General features: G+C 46.3%; 1 protein-coding gene across 3 annotated transcripts in view; it reads right to left on the bottom strand.

Annotated features, from left to right (window-relative positions):
• Nucleotides 1-635: 635 nt before the first annotated feature.
• Nucleotides 636-17373, bottom strand: part of SOCS2 (suppressor of cytokine signaling 2) — a 31224-nt gene continuing 14486 nt past the window's right edge. Inside the window, exons 1-3 of one of the 3 annotated variants that reach the window (XM_060165304.1) lie at nt 5530-6473; nt 3739-4099; nt 636-2100 (exon numbers count right to left, since the gene is read on the bottom strand). In XM_060165304.1, coding sequence (XP_060021287.1) covers nt 1643-2100; nt 3739-3877 — 597 coding nt within the window. In that variant the 5' untranslated portion in view covers nt 3878-4099; nt 5530-6473 and the 3' untranslated portion in view covers nt 636-1642. Of the gene's footprint in view, nt 2101-3738; nt 4100-4884; nt 5498-5529; nt 6474-17373 lie in introns of those variants that run through there. The other 2 variants (XM_060165305.1, XM_060165306.1) reach the window with 2 other exon arrangements.

Below are 17373 nucleotides of genomic sequence, written 5' to 3' on the forward strand. Positions count from 1 at the left end.
CTGTTTGGACACGCACAGTTATGTTTTCCTTCCAGGCACAAAACCGGTTTTTAAGAGCTTCATGAAAATATTCATATTTTCACGATATGCGATTAGCAGGTTTTACTATAATTTATAACTGAATTTTCTTGTTCCCTTGGGGCACACACATCATATACTAGGCTCACCTTCCCAGTGACACACCATAGTATGCAGCTATGCAGCACATTTTGTTTTAAAGGCAGCAAAATGAATAATGTCTGAACTCCAGAAAAGATGGTGCATTTGCAACAGTCGTGAGACCGTGTGGCAAAAAAAAAAAAAAAAAAGCCATAAAACTCTTACTTTGTATTGTGCCTATTCAACCTGTAAAAATTTTTGTAATTTCTAAACCAGGTTTTTCGGAAACACAACCGGCGTTAGGATTATGCCTTTTCAAGTTGTAAAAGACCAGGCCACTTGGCAATTCTTGTAGTTTCTAAACCATGCTTTCCAAAATGCAAAGGGCAAGTGTGACCTGTAACTTTAGAGAAGGGCAAGTAACGTTCTACCTCTGGCTGAATACTTAGTTATTTCACTTGACGTAAGTTTTTATGGCAACCCTCTATTACCATGAAAGTGTATGTCCTCTCCGATTCAAAGTAATTAAGTGCAACTTGTGAAAGTCAGGTTTTTTTATTTAATACATTCTAATCAAATAGTAACAGCAGTAAATAAACACTTTGAAAAACAGGCAGGTATCCCCCTATATCTGGAAGAAAATTAAGTCAGAGTATTCTACATGGTAGAAGGGAGACAATTGCTAATGTCCATGGTTAGACCACTTGGAAATTTCTAAAGCCATTTCTGAAAAATCAATGGCAACAGGTTGTGGGACACAGCTACTTCAAAGGGTAAAATGTCTCTATCTACGTGGTTTTATTAACAGGGATTGAGTTGCACCTGTATAGCATGACATTCTTGTCTTTAGCCTTAAAGGAAAAGAAGTCTTTTCCATTTGCACCAGTTTGAAATATTTCTGAAATAAGGCTCCCTTGAAATGGATTACTACAGTACTCATTCACATGAGAGAGTTCATACATGTAGTAAAAAGACAAATACAGGATTTCATGGTCACTGTTTTTGGTTGATTTGGTTAATTGCATAAAATGAAGGATAAATACTCACAAGCATATCTGTTTAACAAATCTCCTAAGTACATCAGAATGCAAAGTATCAAATGTCCTAAAATAGACTCTGATCACCAGGCATACAAACTGGAAGTTAAGCCTGTGTCAGTTTGGTTCCTTCCACTTCTTCAGCACTCCTAAGTGGAGCTCCTTCTCTACTGCCGGTGCTGGCACCTTCCACCTAACAGGAACCTCGGAAAGGCAGAGTTCTGATAAAGTGTTCCTTCAGCCTTTACTTGGGACGTTTTATTTTTAACTTAAAAGGATAAACTGGTCTTGGTCAGCCTTAGGAAGGGAAGCATCACTCAGGTGAAAATATCTGGGGGAACTTTAAATACCTAGCTACCCCTCCACACATTTAAATTAGATTGGCTTCAGCTGTTCTTAGAATTCTGCGTAGTTATCCAGAGCCGTCACTCAAGTTTTGGTTCTCTTTTTACATAGCTGCTTTCGGAGATACTCTATAGGAGGCATGTTTAGAAAAAGAGAAACACTTATACCTGGAATTTATATTCTTCCAAGTAATCTTTTAGTCTTGTTGGTAAAGGCAGTCCCCAGATGGTACCGGTACATTTGTTAATGGTGAGTCTACAGAGATGCTGCAGAGGTGGTGCTGATGTGTAGAGCGGTTTGGTCAGATAAAGGTGAACAGTGCCGTTCCGGGGGGCTTCTGGGCCCATCCGCTTATCCTTGCACATCTGAACATAGTAGTCGATCAGATGAACCACACTGTCAAATTGTTTAAGCTTGGACTTGACACATATGATAGAGTCCAATCTAAATTTCCCATCTTGGTATTCGATGCGAAGATTAGTTGGTCCAGCTGATGTTTTAACAGATATTGTTAGTAGGTAGTCTGAATGCGAACTATCTCTAATCAAGAAAGTTCCTTCTGGTGCCTCTTTTAATTTCTCTTTGGCTTCATTAACAGTCATACTTCCCCAGTACCAACCTGGGGTTTTTGTTCAAAAGAAAAAGAAAAGAGAGTAAAATAGTTATTATAGAGAATTTTTAAAATAGGGTAAATACTTGGCAACAATTTTTCTAGCTCTAAAAAGAAGTGTGTGAAAGTTTACCAGAGGCTACCATAAATACTTTCTATAGAAATCTGATGAAAACATAGGTCCATTTTATTTTCTGAACAAACTGCAAGCCAGTTTTCTTTTTTAAAAGTAACTTTCTGTAGCTGTTCTTTAAACTCTCTTAAGACTTTCTCCTAACGAAACAAAAGAATGTTTGCAGTATGACACACTGGCTGACCGGGCATGATGCTTCTCCACTAGTCAAGTGAAATCAAAGATTTAATGTAAATTAAGTCAGAAGTTAGAAATAAAAGCCATGCCCTTAAAAAAGTGGAAAACCCAACTCCAGTTAATACCAACAAGATAAAAAGAAGCAACTTTCTGAATGGTTGGTGTCCACTCCCACCCTCCCCAAATCTGTTAGCGGCTGCGTCCATATCTCTTTTCAAAGTCCCGTAAAGCACCGCTATTTACTTGTTTTAAGAGGGCAGTTCTAGTATGATACAATAGCTTCTGTTCGCTGCTTTGATTACAACTACCTTATCAGTCATTGAGAAATGAGAGAAAGCCCAATTGATAGTTAGTACTTCCAGTTTACAGTCTTCCATAAACTCTTTTGGACTTTGCCCTAATTCAAATCCAATCACAACCGTCGGTCTCCCCAGCATTCTCGAGTCTACCTGCCAGTTCCATCTCCCATCCCGTTTTCAAAAGTGACTTAGCAACATCTTACAGTTTAAAAGTTTGAACAATGCTCCCCCCCTCCAAAAAAAAAACTTGCTCGGGTACCTGCAATCTGCCGGTTCCTCCCGCTGAGGGAAAGCCCGTGGCCTGCACGGAAAGACCGGAACCGCAAGTGAAGGAACTTTTCCTTCTCCCTACTGCTACCAAAACTTCAACTTTGCCCCAAACGTAAGCTTTGAGGATCCTGATTTTGAAAGCCTGCAGGTTTGCCAGAATCTTTTTTTCCATCTTTTCTTCTTTCAGATGTCGAGAGACGACAGCGAGCCGCGCAAAGCGCAAGACTGCACTTGAAACAAGCGAGGCCAAGCTCGGCTGGGGCTTCGCAGCCCGCCCTCCTCCCGGCTTTGCGGCAGTCCTGAGCGGCAATCAGTCGGTCCCCGAACTTGGCCGCCAAGATTCCAGGCTGCAGCGGCTGCCCGGCCCGGGAGCCAGATGCAGCTGAAGCTGCGGGCAGCGCAGCGCCCACTCGCCGCCCTCTCACCCCGCGGACAGGAAAGGAGCCGGGCACTTTCTCCGGCTAAGGTTCGAGCCCGAGTGCCGACCCCCAAACGGCCGCGGAAAATAGCAAAAATTCCAGCGCCCTAAGAGTCTATTTCCAAAGAGCCCTTCTAGCGCTCTAACCTCCCCTAGGCCTTTGAGTCCCCCGAGAACCACTTTTCTTTCGCATTCCAAGGATCCAGGTCCGTAGGGGCATTCTCCCCGCGGTTCCCTGATCTGGGGCGGGGAGGGTAGCGATTGCTTCCCAGCCTCGCTAGCACAACCGCATCCTTGTCTTTGGGGAGGCGCCCCCTTCTCGCACGCATTGCGGCCGGTCCGCTCCCTACCTGTGTGACTAAGTTCCCGCAGGGCCTTCGCCAGACGCGCCGCCTCCGGGGACGGCTCCTCCGCCGACCCCGAGGTCCCCCAATGGCTCTGCGTCCCTTCCGCGCCATTCCCGGAGGGCTCGAGGCACCGCAGGGTCATGGGAGAAGGGTCACCGCGGCAAAGACAGGTGGCCGCCCGAGCTGGGGTCAGAGAGGGGCACGCGTCCTTCTTAGAAGTCAGTGGAAACCCCAAAACGAGTCCCTGAGGGGTCCGCGAAATGGAAATGGAGGGGGAGGTAATGGGGAGCCGCTGGTTCTTCCTCCCCGGGTCCCGGTGCACGGATAGCAAAATCCCCCGCAGGCGCGGTCACGCACAGTTTGCCTGCAAAGAGAAAGTGGAGGGTTGGGTCAGTCGGAACTGGACCCCTGCGGCCAGGGCGTGGGTGGAGGGACAGAGACGTGGAAAATCCCGGGAATCCTCCGCGTCTGCGCTCCTGAACCATTTAACCCCGAGCATCCAGTTACTGCCCTGGCCCGTTCTAGAGAAAGAAGGATAAAGAGAGAGCAGGGATCCAAGACGCAAGAGTTGGGGCGGGGGACTGGATGAGGGTGGCGAACCGGCTTATTTCCCGCCCAGGGCTGCTCGCTGAAATCGCAGACAAGGAGATGAGAAGAGCAAAGAGTCACCTGCGGGTACGGTGGTAAACAGGCCTCAGTCAAGGACAAGTAGAAAAATGTAAAAAGGAAAGAACAGGAGAGGTCCCCATTTGGCATTCCTATCTCACACTCCGCACAGCCCGGGGAGCCCCAGGAGGAAGCACCCCGCACAAACCTAGTTCCCGGCCCTACAGCGCCGCGGGGCTTCCCGGGCAGAGACTGCAGCCCGGGACGCGGAGGTGCGGGAGCTGCCGCAACACAGCAGGAGAGGCTGCCTCCCTCCCCTCCCCCCGCTTCCCGGAGCTCGCTTGGGGCAGGGGTTGGGGGCGCCGTGGCTGCCGCTCCCGAGGCCGGGCGGCTGAGGCTGCTGTTGCCGCCGCGAGCGCTGTCGAGGAATCTGCCCGAGCGCGCAGCCCGCGCGGGGGCTCCGAGCCCTGACCCGAGCCGGGGGCCGAGCAGGCGGCAGAGAGCGCTGCGGGACGTGCTAGACAACCCACGCTGAGCCCTTACCTCGGCCTCGGCCGCCGCTGCCGCCTCCGCACCAGGCAGCCTCCCCAGCAGGCATGGGGCGGGGGAGCCGGGAGGGGCCCGGGAGGAGGGGTGTCTGCCCGAGTTTCCCCTGTTGACTTTTAATTCGGGAATGAGATGCCTGGGGATGTGACGAGCCCTGTGCTCAGCGGCGGGGGCGGCCGGAGTTCTCTGCACAGAGGGCAAACGTGAGCCCCGGGGACCATCGCCTCGATTCGCCGGGCTCTAACACCCCCTCCGGGCTCGGACACCCCCGACCCGGGGCAGCTGCTGGGTTCCCTCCGGCTGCAACCAAGGAGATGAGAAGGAGAGAGGGAGGGAGGAAAGAGGGCGGGAGGTAGGCGGGTGGGGAGGAGCGGGAGATCAGCTTATTAGGAGGATTATTAATCTGGATGGCAGTTTAGGGGAGGAAAAACAAAAACAAAAACTCTGGAGACTTCCAGACGCCGGGAAAGAACTGGAGAAAGCAGGCAGTAGCTCCAGTCTCGGGGCAGAGCTGCAGCTCGGGCTCTCTAGCCCAGAGGCTCGAAACTGCGGAAGCCAAGGCTGCCCCGCTCTCTCGGCCGCGCCCCAGTGCCCTCCCCAGCCCTCCTAGGGGCGGAGCCCTTGAGCTCCCCGGCCCGATACCTGCCGCGGGCCCCTGCCCGAGCTCCTCCGGCGCCCCAGCTGTAGGCGACGGGGATCCTGAGGCTGTGCGCCCGGGGCCCCGGCGCGCACTGTCCGCGGCCCGCGCAGTGCCAGTGGCGGCGGGCGAGAAGGCTCATGCTTCAAGGGAAGCCCAAGGCCCGCGAGCCGCGGCGGCGGCGAGACTAGACAAGAGTTAAATGTCTGTCCCCGGAGCGCTGTGTGCGCGCGACTTCCCAGACCTACGCGCCTCCCTCGCTCCCCGCCTCTCTCCCTAGTCCGCGCTCCTCGTGCGCCCCGCCCCGCGGCTGCGGAGGCCGCTTTCCAGGAACTTTCCAGGAATCCACCTCACGTGACCGCGGCCCCCGCTACTGCTTTAAAGAGACTCCGGTGCTAATGCGCAGGCTTCAGGAGAGACGGGCTCAGAGCGTTCGGGTGCCGGCCAGGGCGGGGTGGATGCCTGGGAATCCGCCCTCCTCTGACCCCACGCCCCGGAGTTCTCGGAGACGCGCAGGAGAAGAACCAGGCCATCACCGTCCCGGTTTCGGCGGCTGGAGCTTGCGCCCAACCCATGCAAGCTGTGCGCCGGAGTCGAGCGGTTAGCAAACGTTCTCGCCCCTCGGCCCGCCGCGGCTGGTTGTCTTTTCCATCCCCTCCGCGCCTTCTCTAGGCGACTTTCCAGGCCGCACATTTTCGGGGTGGTGGTGGCTGGAGAAACTAGAGATCCTCGGAAAGGGCCCCTCCCGCTCTAAGATACATTAATGGAGTGGGAGAGCTCCCTCTTCAGCACCCCCGCGCCCACGCCCGGGACCCGGAGGGAGCGGGCTGATGGCGGTCCTCTCGGGTCCGGTCCTAGAAGGCTGCCAGCGGGCGTAGAGCGGCGCCTCGTTAAACGGCGCCGGCCGCTCTGTCTCCTCCCCGTGGCGGTCTTGCTCGCTGTCTCCCGCACCGGCCCAGCCCGGCTCCTCCGTCCCTTCCTCCTCCTCGCCACTCCGTAGTCTCCTTCCGGCCACCCGGCGGCCCTCCGGCTCACCTGCGCCGATCGCGGAGGGGGCGCCCAGACCCGCGCGCCCTGGTGGTCCTGGCCGGCCCGTCTCGGTGTCCGCAGGCCGAGAGCGCTCGACTCTGCGATTTCCCGCAGAGCTTGCACCCGGGGCCCGGAAATGCGGAAAGATCCCAGCTCTTCTTCCCTGCCCAGGGACCCTCACCTCCTCCCACCTAGTTGAAGGCCACCTGGCCTCAGTTGAAACTCATCTCCTTCCCTGCACGTCCGCCTCCGAAATGTGACCTACTTTAAATGTGACCTACTTTTTAAAAACCATTAACACTCATGGGAAAACCGGATCCAAAATTTCGATAACCATTTTTCTTTGAAATACTATCCTATTGCATCACTATTCAAAAGCTTGAAAGGTCAATGGCCACTTTTAGTTGAAGCGTTGGCCATAGGGAAGTTGGGCGAGGAAAGGGGAGGGGGCGTAGGGGAAGGCGCGGCTCACAAACCTTGCCTGGTGCACCCCCCTGCTGGCTCTGCGAGGAAGCATAAACCAGCTCCTGCCTTCAGGCCGGGAGTCCTGGACAAACGGTTTTTCTCAATAATTTTCCTGCTTTTGAGTAAATAATTATGCAAATGATAGGCAGATTAGCTGGAGAGGAAGGGGGGTTGCATTTCCCAGCTAACAAAGGGTTTTGTCAACGATGGAGTCGCGTGCACTGAATCATGTTTTGTTTCTTAGAGTCTGATCTGGAGGGCAGAGTCTGATCTGGAGGGCAGAGCTAATTGAATCCTAGTTAAAACCCTCTATAATGGAGATGAATAATTTTGCACAAGTCGCTTATCGTCCTTGGACCCTAGACCTTTTCTATAAAATTAAGGGACTGGACTCTGGTTCTCGGTGACGGACTGGTATGAATGAAAAAATAAGATTCCATGTGGAGTTTGTGTCCAGTCTGAGGCCCAGAACCTTTAGGAGCCACTACATCTACTAGGGTTCATTATGCTCTAAATTATTCCATTTGACCTCTCCTTCCTTGGTAGAGCATCCCAGAAGAAGGGTGCACCCACTTTTCTGTAGTTTAAAGATATTTTTAAAATTTTACAAAGATAAAATAATTTCTATTTAATTGTCAATTGAAATGGATCTGCCAGCAGCACTTCTTAACGTGCTTTCCTGTGGCTTCCTAAGGACCTTTGCACACACCCTCCTCACTTCCTGGAATGCCCCTCCCCAGACTGGGTGCATGGCAGACTCTCTTCATTCAGGGCCCAGCTCAAAGTCACATCCACAGAGAGTCACTGTCCACAAAGATTGCAATAAACACAATGCCAGCTGTAGGGGCACCAAGCTTTGTACCAAAGTAGGATTTTTAACTTTTGTTTCTGAAAGGTCTCAGCAATGCCCTGCATTTTATTGGCCCCAGGAAGCACATATGGGAGCCACTTAGGAAAATATTTATGAGATCATGTTAAGTGAAAAAAAGTACAATATGAAATTGTATCCATGCTATGATTTTGACATTATAGAAGTATGTATGCATGTGGGCAAAAACAGAATGAGAAGAAATAAAAGCAGCTGTTTTTAGGGTGGCAGGATGTGGGTGAATTTTTAAATTTGACTTTCCTTAATACTGTTCTAGTATTTCTGATACAGCCATCAGTTTCCCAAAATTGCATGCAGGTGTCTTCACTTACTCTCAGGGGGTAGAGTATAGTTTGTAGAGCTGATGGACTGCCCTGCTGAACCCCAGACCTGCCACCCGGCATTACCCTTTAGATGTCTAATCGGTATCTCCCATTTAATAGGTCCCAAAATGGGGCCTAGATAACCCTTCCCCCCCCACCCTTAAAAAGAAAATAAAAACAAAGCCATCCCTCCTGCACCCTTCCCCATCTCTGAAAATGTCAATTCCATTCTTCAGTTGCTCAGGCCAGCCAACAGCCTTAGAGCCATCTTTGACTGCCCTTTCTCACACACAACCACATCTCACCTGTCAGCTAATCCTCTGATTCTGATTTCACAATAAACCCAGAATGGAAGCACTTGCCGCATCTCCACTGCACACTAGTCCAGGCCACCTCCATGTCTACCCAGCTTACTGCTGCAGCCTCCCTCTTGGCCTCCTTGCTCCCCAATAGGCTATTTCTGACAGAGCAGTGAGAGAGATCCTGTTTAAACTAAGTCATTTTACGTCCCTCCTCTGCTCTAACCCAAGTGGCTGCATTGCACCAGAGTAAAAGACAAAACACTAACAGCCACTTGCAAGACCCTAGAAGATCTGGTACCTCTGATCTCATCCCCTCCTGTTCTGTTCCTTGATCACAATGCTCAAGTCACACTGGACTTCTTGCTATTGGTAGCGCATGCTGCCCTTGCTCTTTCCTCAGGGCCTTTGTCTTTGCTGTTTCCTCTACCTATTATGCTCTTCCTCCAGATAATCTGCATGGTTCACTCCCTCACTTCCTCAGATCTTTATTCAGTGTCACCTTCTTAGTGAGACTTGACTGTTCAGAATCCACCCCTCCCCCCCACTTCTCTTGCCTCCATGCCATAGTTGTTTCCCTTACACTGATCACTATCTAACCTAGTTTATGTTTTATCCATTGGTCCAGTTTCCTATCTTTCTCCCCCACAAGAATGTAAGTTTCACGAGGACATATATCTGTATTTGTATCTACATTGTGTACAGCTATATATCTCAGCACCTTGAAGAGTTCCCAACATGTAGTAGGCACTCCACATGACTGTAGAATGAATGAATTGATGCTCCATCAGAATGGCTTTAAAGTTAAACTGCCCAGGCATGAATCCTCACTCTGCCACTGCTGGCTGCATATGTAATCTTTGGCAAATGATTTAGCCTCTTATGGAGATAATAATTAAACATATAGAGGTATTGTGAGAATTACATGAGATAATCTATAAAAAGTGCTTTGGCACTTAGCAAATAATAAAGATTAGCTATTATTTCAACTCTCATTCTTTTACTCTCAGTGAGTTTGGATTTTTCTCCCTAGGGGTAAGATTATCTTATTTTTGCCTATATGAAACCCAACAGTCACTCTCTGGTCACTGCCCAAGAACTTCCCGTTAGTTGATTCCCTGGAGTTCACCTTCAGCTTTTAATGTATAGGGTAAAACAGTGATTCTGTTTGTTCCTAGATTTTCAGGAGTACATCTGTTCTGTTCAGCAGGGCAGGTGCATGGCTGCAGTAGTGAACTTTCATTCTAATTGGGGAGGGAAGGGAGAGTGATTTTCACAAAGCTGGAGAGTGTCTTCTGTTGCCCGCGTGGAGGAATTGCCAAGGCTTGAAAATCTCTGTGTACCAAACCCGAACTGCACCTTCTTGGTTTTGCAGTGCGGATGTTCTGATACTGGAATTGATGAGCAATCTGCACTGAGCTTCTGCTGAGTTGCAGAGAGAGCTTTTTGGGTTTTGTTTGGGGGCCGAGGGAATGACCGTTGACTGTTGTATCTAAAGTGCCTGTGGGTAGAAGGTACCCTTTTAAGTGGCCACCATCCCTTCCTTTTAGAGTTTGCCATTTCACCACCACCACCACCACCACACACACACACACACACACACACACACACTCACACTCACACACACACTCACACACACACACTCACACTCAGCACCTTCAAAGCTCCTTGTGATTCTGGAACCCACTCTTCTGGAGAGCACATGACCCAGGCTAGCCAATAGGAGTACCCCATGCCCCTGGACACAGGGGTTTGTCCAGTATCACAGCCCAAGCAGATTATTTTTTTTAGGACTTGATGTAAGTGCCTCCCCTTCTGAGATGATGAGCAGTAATGACCGTGCAGGCCAACTTTTCCACCACTTCGAGAGAGTCTGTCAAAGAACAAAGGCAACAGAGAAGAAAGCAGAGCTCATGTTTGAGTGACAGGGAGAGATTCCTGAGCACTTGAATCCAACATGCCCGAAGCTGCACTGCCCTTCGGCTTCTCAGATACAGGAATGAAAGAGTTTATTTTTTCCCCACAGGGTTTGATTTGGGTTTCCGTAACTTGTAATCAAAGATACTCTCATGGGGTGTAGTGGTTTGGGTGTGGAGGGATGTATGGGAGGGAGTGGAGTGGAGAATTGAGAAGACAAAGAAGAGAGCTGCCTTTCACAGTAATGAGCATCTCTTAAACTTCATCTGGTGCTTCTCAGTACCAATTCCCTTTACAATGTCCTGCTTGCTCCACCCCTATAGTGGAGGACACTCACTGGGGGACAGAGGAAGACGAGCAGATCCTGCTGGCTTCTGTGCTCTGGGTCAGGGATGGGGGGAGGGAGAAGCCAGGCAGATGGCTGTCCCCTAGACTTCTGGGACCCCGGGACATGGTTGATGGCTGTGTCCTTGGTCTTTCTACCCACAGAAGTGGAAGGGAATCATGTTCTAGGACAGTAGTTGTCAATGTTAAGTCACAGATCTCTCAGAAATTCTGGTAAAATCTATAGATCAGAGTTCAACAAACCACCTGCATATGGGCCATATTTGACCCTGAGTGTTATGGGTGGTCTACCAGGGTTCTAAAAAAAAAAATGTGAACCAAATAAAATCTCTGGAGATTTCACCCCCAAAGAGATCCAGATTTTTGCTTTCTCTTAACCAGTCCTAAGACCTGTCCACACGGGGTCCCATTCCCTCAAGGCAGTGAGCAGCAGAAGCATAGTGGCGGCTGCCGCCTTTGGAAGGTACATCCCCTCCCATTCTCCACAGTCCTCCGCATCCTCTATGGATCCCCAGCACTGAACATTACTTGCCATCTGTCATCACCCTTACATTGCTGGTTTTCTTATGGTGAAGAAGTATTTCTCTGGCCCTAAGTCTCTACCAGAGTGAGGAAATTAAAAATAGAACCAAAAGATTGAATATTTCAAGACAAATGGGAGAGAGCTTATTTCTCTGTGGAAGTGAGGAATATTCCTCTGTTTAATAGGCAAACAAAGTGTGGCTGGGTTCTCACATTGGCCTATTTCATTCTTCTATATTCCTACCTGGTCCTGCAGGCATTTGCAGACAGGTTCCATCTAAGACTTTATCTGCAGAAAAATGTTCAGGAGGCAGGCACAGATTGGGGAGGAGGTTAACTGACCATATGAAGCCTTACTGTGAGCCCCCAGGGGCCTGTTGACCTCAGGTGAGAACCCTTGTCCTAGAGGGTGGATAGTCTTCAATAGAGCACTCCTGAGAGATAAAGGTCTGGTTTCAGCACTGTATGGGGCGTTCTTTATTGGAACTGGTCTATATAGTCAGAGGATCACCAATCATAACACTCTGGTGCTGGAAAGGACAGTTTCACTAGTGCAGAAGAATTTTCTTCATCTTTCTCCTTCCCCATGCTGCTCTAAACTTCTGATCACCTTGTTTCTCAAACACACCAAGCCTGCCTCAGGATCTTTGTACTTATTCTCTCTGAAATGCTCTTTCTCCATTATTCTCATGGCATCGCTCCCTCACTTCGTTCAGGTCTTTGCTCAGAGAGACCTTCCTTTTTTTTTATCAGTGATTATTTCTTTCCCCTGCTTTATTTACCATCCCAGCATTTATCACTACCTGACGTTATCAGTATTTTTCACTTGATATTTGTTTAATGTTTCTCTCCCACTGGAAATATAAGAGGAACTTTGTTTTATTCACTACTGTATCTCCAATGCCTGAAATAGCTCCTGGTCCATAGTAGATGCCCAATATAAAGTTGCCGAATGAATCAATTAAACAAATGCATCTACAAGTAGGGAAATTGAAACACTTTCACCAGCTCCTTTCTGGACTGGCTCCCTTTAATTTTTTCATCTTCCCTTGCTTACATGTGCTTCTCAGCTCAGTCTTTGGCTTAGCCTACAGACTCTGATCTGCTACCAAGAAGAGCTTGGGCTTTCCTGGAGTTTCTCCTTAATTTCCATGAGCCTGACTTCACATCTGTAGTACCTAGTAGCTAGTAAGTGAGAGACTCAGCCACTCAACAAATGTTCATGAGGGCTTAAAATGTTCTAGGCCTTGTGAACAAATGTAACTCAGCCCTCTCTTAGTGAGAGACACCACCAGGAAATCATTTTAGCAAAGAGTGAAAAGTTGTGGAGGAATTAAGAGTGGCTTTGCAAACAGCTGGGAAGCACCAGTACAACCACCTTGGGAAGTCCAGAAAGGCTTCCTGGAAGAAGGGACCTTAATCAAGACCCTTAACTTCTCTGGATTCTTGTTTTCTCATGGAAAATCTGGATTTGATGAGCTGTTATGTTTCCTTCTCATTAAAATCACCTTCCAAGCTCTGTTCCACAACCTCCCAAAGAGCAATTGATGGTGTTACTAGACCTAAGCTGGGGCAGCTTCTAGGTATGTTTGATTTTCCAGAGGAGTTCACAAAGGTCAAGGCCTGGTATGATGATGTGGTAAGCAGAACAGGCAGAAGAAATACCTATTAGTAAATAACAAACACCACTCCTGGCTTAGTCATGGAATTCTGAGAAGTAGCAGCACCCAGTGAACCAACCTGGAGATTGGCAATCATGGGTGAGACTAACTTTAACCAAAGGCATGTTACAACCAGAGCTACAAAAGGCAAGCTCTAAACCATACAAACAGTAGCCACCTCCTGAAGCCACAGGACAACCTCCATATACATCCCACGTGAAAAGGCCAGCTGATCACACATACAGGCCTTTTCTGTTCCTAGCACATTAAATTATAATGATCATGCCCTGCCATACAGGAAAGCAATATAATATCATCAGTTTGTCTTTATATGATGCCTTTACTCTTTTTTCACCAATATATTATAGCATATATCTGACTTTACTCTTATAAAAACCCTTTGACGGTGGTAGGAGAAGAAATATCTACTTTACCTGTAAGTAAATTAAACCAAAGTAGATTAAGTAGGTTATGCTGTACTTGTAACCAAATTGTCCTTGGGAAAACAGAATGGGGTTTAGTATGAACAAAGAAAACATTTTAAATGGAAAAGTAACTTGTAGGGTAAGTTGCTTGTAAAATAGGTCATTCAAATCACTGAGTGCTATTCCAACGAATATGGCTGTTACATTTTCAAAGGTTATTTACAATATTTAAACATAGGCTAGGGATAAGGAATTGAAGGGACAGTTGGGTTCTTTCTGTTTTGTTTTAAAATACTCCCAATCAATCATTTCAGTATGTGCCATTAACTCCAAAATAAACACTAAGGTAAAGTCTTATTTCTTATAAAATGCCAAAAAAAACAAAAACAAAAACAAAAAACCTGTTTAGAAATAACTCTGTGCACATCATGTTGTAAGTCCTGCTATTTTTCCCTTTGGTTTTTCCAGTGCTTGCTGGGAAGGAGATTTTTATGGCAACTTCCCTTTTTTTCTCCTGTTTTTAAAGCCAATACTTAAAAGAGATAAATTTGTCTGACAAAGTCATCAGGCAAATCCTTCTCTTTCATGACATAAAAATTTTTAGCCAAAGTCTACAATGCCTTCTACTCTGCCACAACCACCAAACTTCCCCTGCCACGTGTTCACTGTCAACCAGATTCATTTTATTGTGATCTGTTTATTGCAGTCATTAAATGAACAAAAATAAAGAGGCACAATAAGTAAAGATGGTATGAATAAACAAATATCACTGATAGCAACTGGGAAATCAGAAGGCTGTTATAATATGCCAACATCTCACACAAAGACCACCACAAGAGAATAAGACACCAGTTACCAAAGCCCACTGAAAAAGAAATGGATAGGGAGTTCCCTGCTGGTCCAGTGGCTAAGACACCATGCTCCTAATGCAGGGGACCCAGGTTCGATCCCTGGTCAGGGAACTAGATCCCGCATGCATGCCACAACTAAGATCCCTCATGCTGCAACTAAGACCTGGAGCAGCCAAATAAATAAATATTTTAAAAAAAGAAAGAAAGAAAGAAAGAAAGAAATGGATAACTTGTGTAGCCCTGTTAAAGAAACAGACTCCAGATTCAGGAGGCTTTACTGGTGAATTTTACCAAACACTTAATGAAGAAATAACACCTATTCTACATAAATTTTTCCAGAAAAATAGAAGTGGGAAGATTTCACAACTCATTTTAGGAGGCCAGCATTATCTATATACCAAAGATAGATAAGACAGAAAACTATAGACCAATATTTCTCATGAGCATAGTAACAAAATATTAGCAAATTGAATCCAGAAATCTATAAAAAGGATAATATGTCATGATCCACTTGGGTATGTTCCAGAAAAGCAAAGTTGGTTCAACATTCAAAATCAACCAGTAAATTCACAATCTCAACAGACAAAAATAGTAAAATCGTATAATTATCTCAATAAATGTAAAAAAAGCATTTATAAAATTCAACATCCATCCATTATAAAAAATTTCAGCAAACTTGGAATAGAAGGAAATTTTCTCAATATGGCAAACCTTATCTATAAAAAATAAATTTGTAACATCATTTTTAACAGTAAAATATTGAGTGCTTTGCCCCTAAGATTGGGATCAAAGCAAGAATGCCCACATTTACAACTTCTTTTCACCATTATATTGGAGGTCCTAGCTAGTCCAATAAGACAAGAAAATAAATAAAAGTATATAGATTGTAAAAAAAAAAAAGTTAAAATGTCTTTAATTGTAAATGGCATAATCATCTGCATAGAAAATTCTAAGAAATCAAAAATACAAATAGTTATGACAATAAAAACATGAGTTTAGCTAGGTTTTAGGATACAATGTCAATATAAAAAATACGATGTTTTGGGGGCTTCCCTGGTGGCGCAGTGGTTGAGAGTCCGCCTGCCGATGCAGGGGACACGGGTTCGTGTCCCGGTCCGGGAGGATCCCACGTGCCGCGGAGCGGCTGGGCCCGTGAGCCATGGCCGCTGGGCCTGCGCGTCCGGAGCCTGTGCTCTGCAGCGGGAGAGGCCACAACAGTGAGAGGCCCGCGTACCGCAAAAAAAAAAAAAAAATACGATGTTTTTCTATTTACTAGCAACAAACTATTGGAAATTGAAAATATTAAAAATACCACTCACAAAAGATTAAATACATGAAATACTTAGAGATAAATATAATCAACTATGTGCAAGAGCTGTACCTCGAAAAGTAGATTTATTGCTGAGAGAAATCAAGGAAGAACTAAACAAATCAAGAGACAAATCATGCTCATGCATGGGAAGAGTCAGTATTGTTAACATGTCAATTCTTCCCAAATTGAACTATTGATCAGCTTTTGTTGTTGGTGGTGGCGTAGAAATTAACAAACTGAATCTAAAAAGTTTTGGGAAGTGCAAAGGACCTAGAAATGATTTTTGAAAAAAGAATAACAAAGTTGGAGGAGTTGAGTTGGAGTCGAAATCACTCTGATTTCAAGATTTATTCTAAAGCTACAGTAATCAAGACAGTGCATACGTCTAAAGATAGAAATACAGATCAAAGGGACAGACCACAGAGTCCAGAAATAGATCTACCAAAATACAGTCAACTGATTTTCAACAGAAGTGTCCAGGTAATTCAATGGAGAAACAACAGTTTTTCAACAAATGGTGCTGGGGACTTCCCTGGTGGTGCAGTGGTTAAGAATCCACCTGTCAATGCAGGGGACACAGGTTTTATCTCTGGTCTGGGAAGATCCCACATGCCGTGGAACAACAAAGCCTGTGTGCCACAACTACTGAGCCTACGTTCTAGAGCCCACGAGCTACAACTACTGAGCCTGCGTGCCACAACTACTGAAGCCTGCGCACCTAGATCCTGTGTTCCACAACAAGAGAAGCCACTGCAATGAGAAGCCCACACACCGCAACGAAGAGTAGCCCCTACTCGCCACAACTGGAGAAAGTCTGTGCATAGCAACGAAGACCCAATGTAGCCCCAAATAAATAAATTTATAAAAAACAAAAACAAATGGTGCAGGCTTCCCTGGTGGTGCAGTCTGCTTGCCAATGCAGGGGACACGAGTTCAATCCCTGGTCCAAGAAGATCCCACGTGCCAGGGAACAGCTGAGCCCGTGTGCCACAACTACTGTGCCTGTGCTCTAGAGCCCGCAAACCACATCTGCTGAGCCCACGCTCCACAACTAATGAAGCCCGCGTGCCTAAAGCCCATGCTCCGCAACAAGAGAGGCCGCAATGAGAAGCCCAGGCACCGCAGAGAAGGGTGGCCCCCTCTCGCCACAACCGGAGAAGGCCCGCACAGCCACGAATACCCAACACACCCAAATGTAAAATAAATATTTTTTTTTACAAAATGGTGCTGGAACAATTGGAGATCCAAAAAAAAATCAACCTTGATTCTTACTTCATACCACACTCAAAAATTAACTAGAAGTAGATAATAGACCTAAATGTTAAGAAACAAAACTATAAAACTTCTGAGAAAACATAGAAAATCTTGTTGCCTTGGGTTAAGCAAAGGTTTCTTAGATAGGCAACAAACATCAGAAACCATAAAAGAAAAAAATAATACATTGGACTTCATCAAAATTAAAAATTTCTGCTCTTCAAGAGATGTTAAATGAATATATCTCAATAAGGTTGTTATAAAAATAATGTTAAGAAAATGAAAAAAAGCCACAGACTTGGAAAATTATTAGAAAATTCTATATCTGATAAGAGACTTATATCCAGAATACTTACAAAAAACTTTTACAGCTCAATAAGAATAATATTTAAAAATCCAACTAAAAAGTGGTCAAAATATTTAAACAGACACTTTCACCGAAGAATATAACTGAATGGCAAATTAGTTCATTAAAAGATGCTAATTTGAGTTTAGGTAAATGTAACTTAAAACACAAGAAGATACCATTGTACACCCACTAGAATGTTTAAAATTTTAAAAATTGACATGACCAAACA

Source organism: Lagenorhynchus albirostris, chromosome 11 (assembly GCF_949774975.1).
Source record: "Lagenorhynchus albirostris chromosome 11, mLagAlb1.1, whole genome shotgun sequence".
NCBI lineage: Eukaryota > Metazoa > Chordata > Mammalia > Artiodactyla > Delphinidae > Lagenorhynchus > Lagenorhynchus albirostris.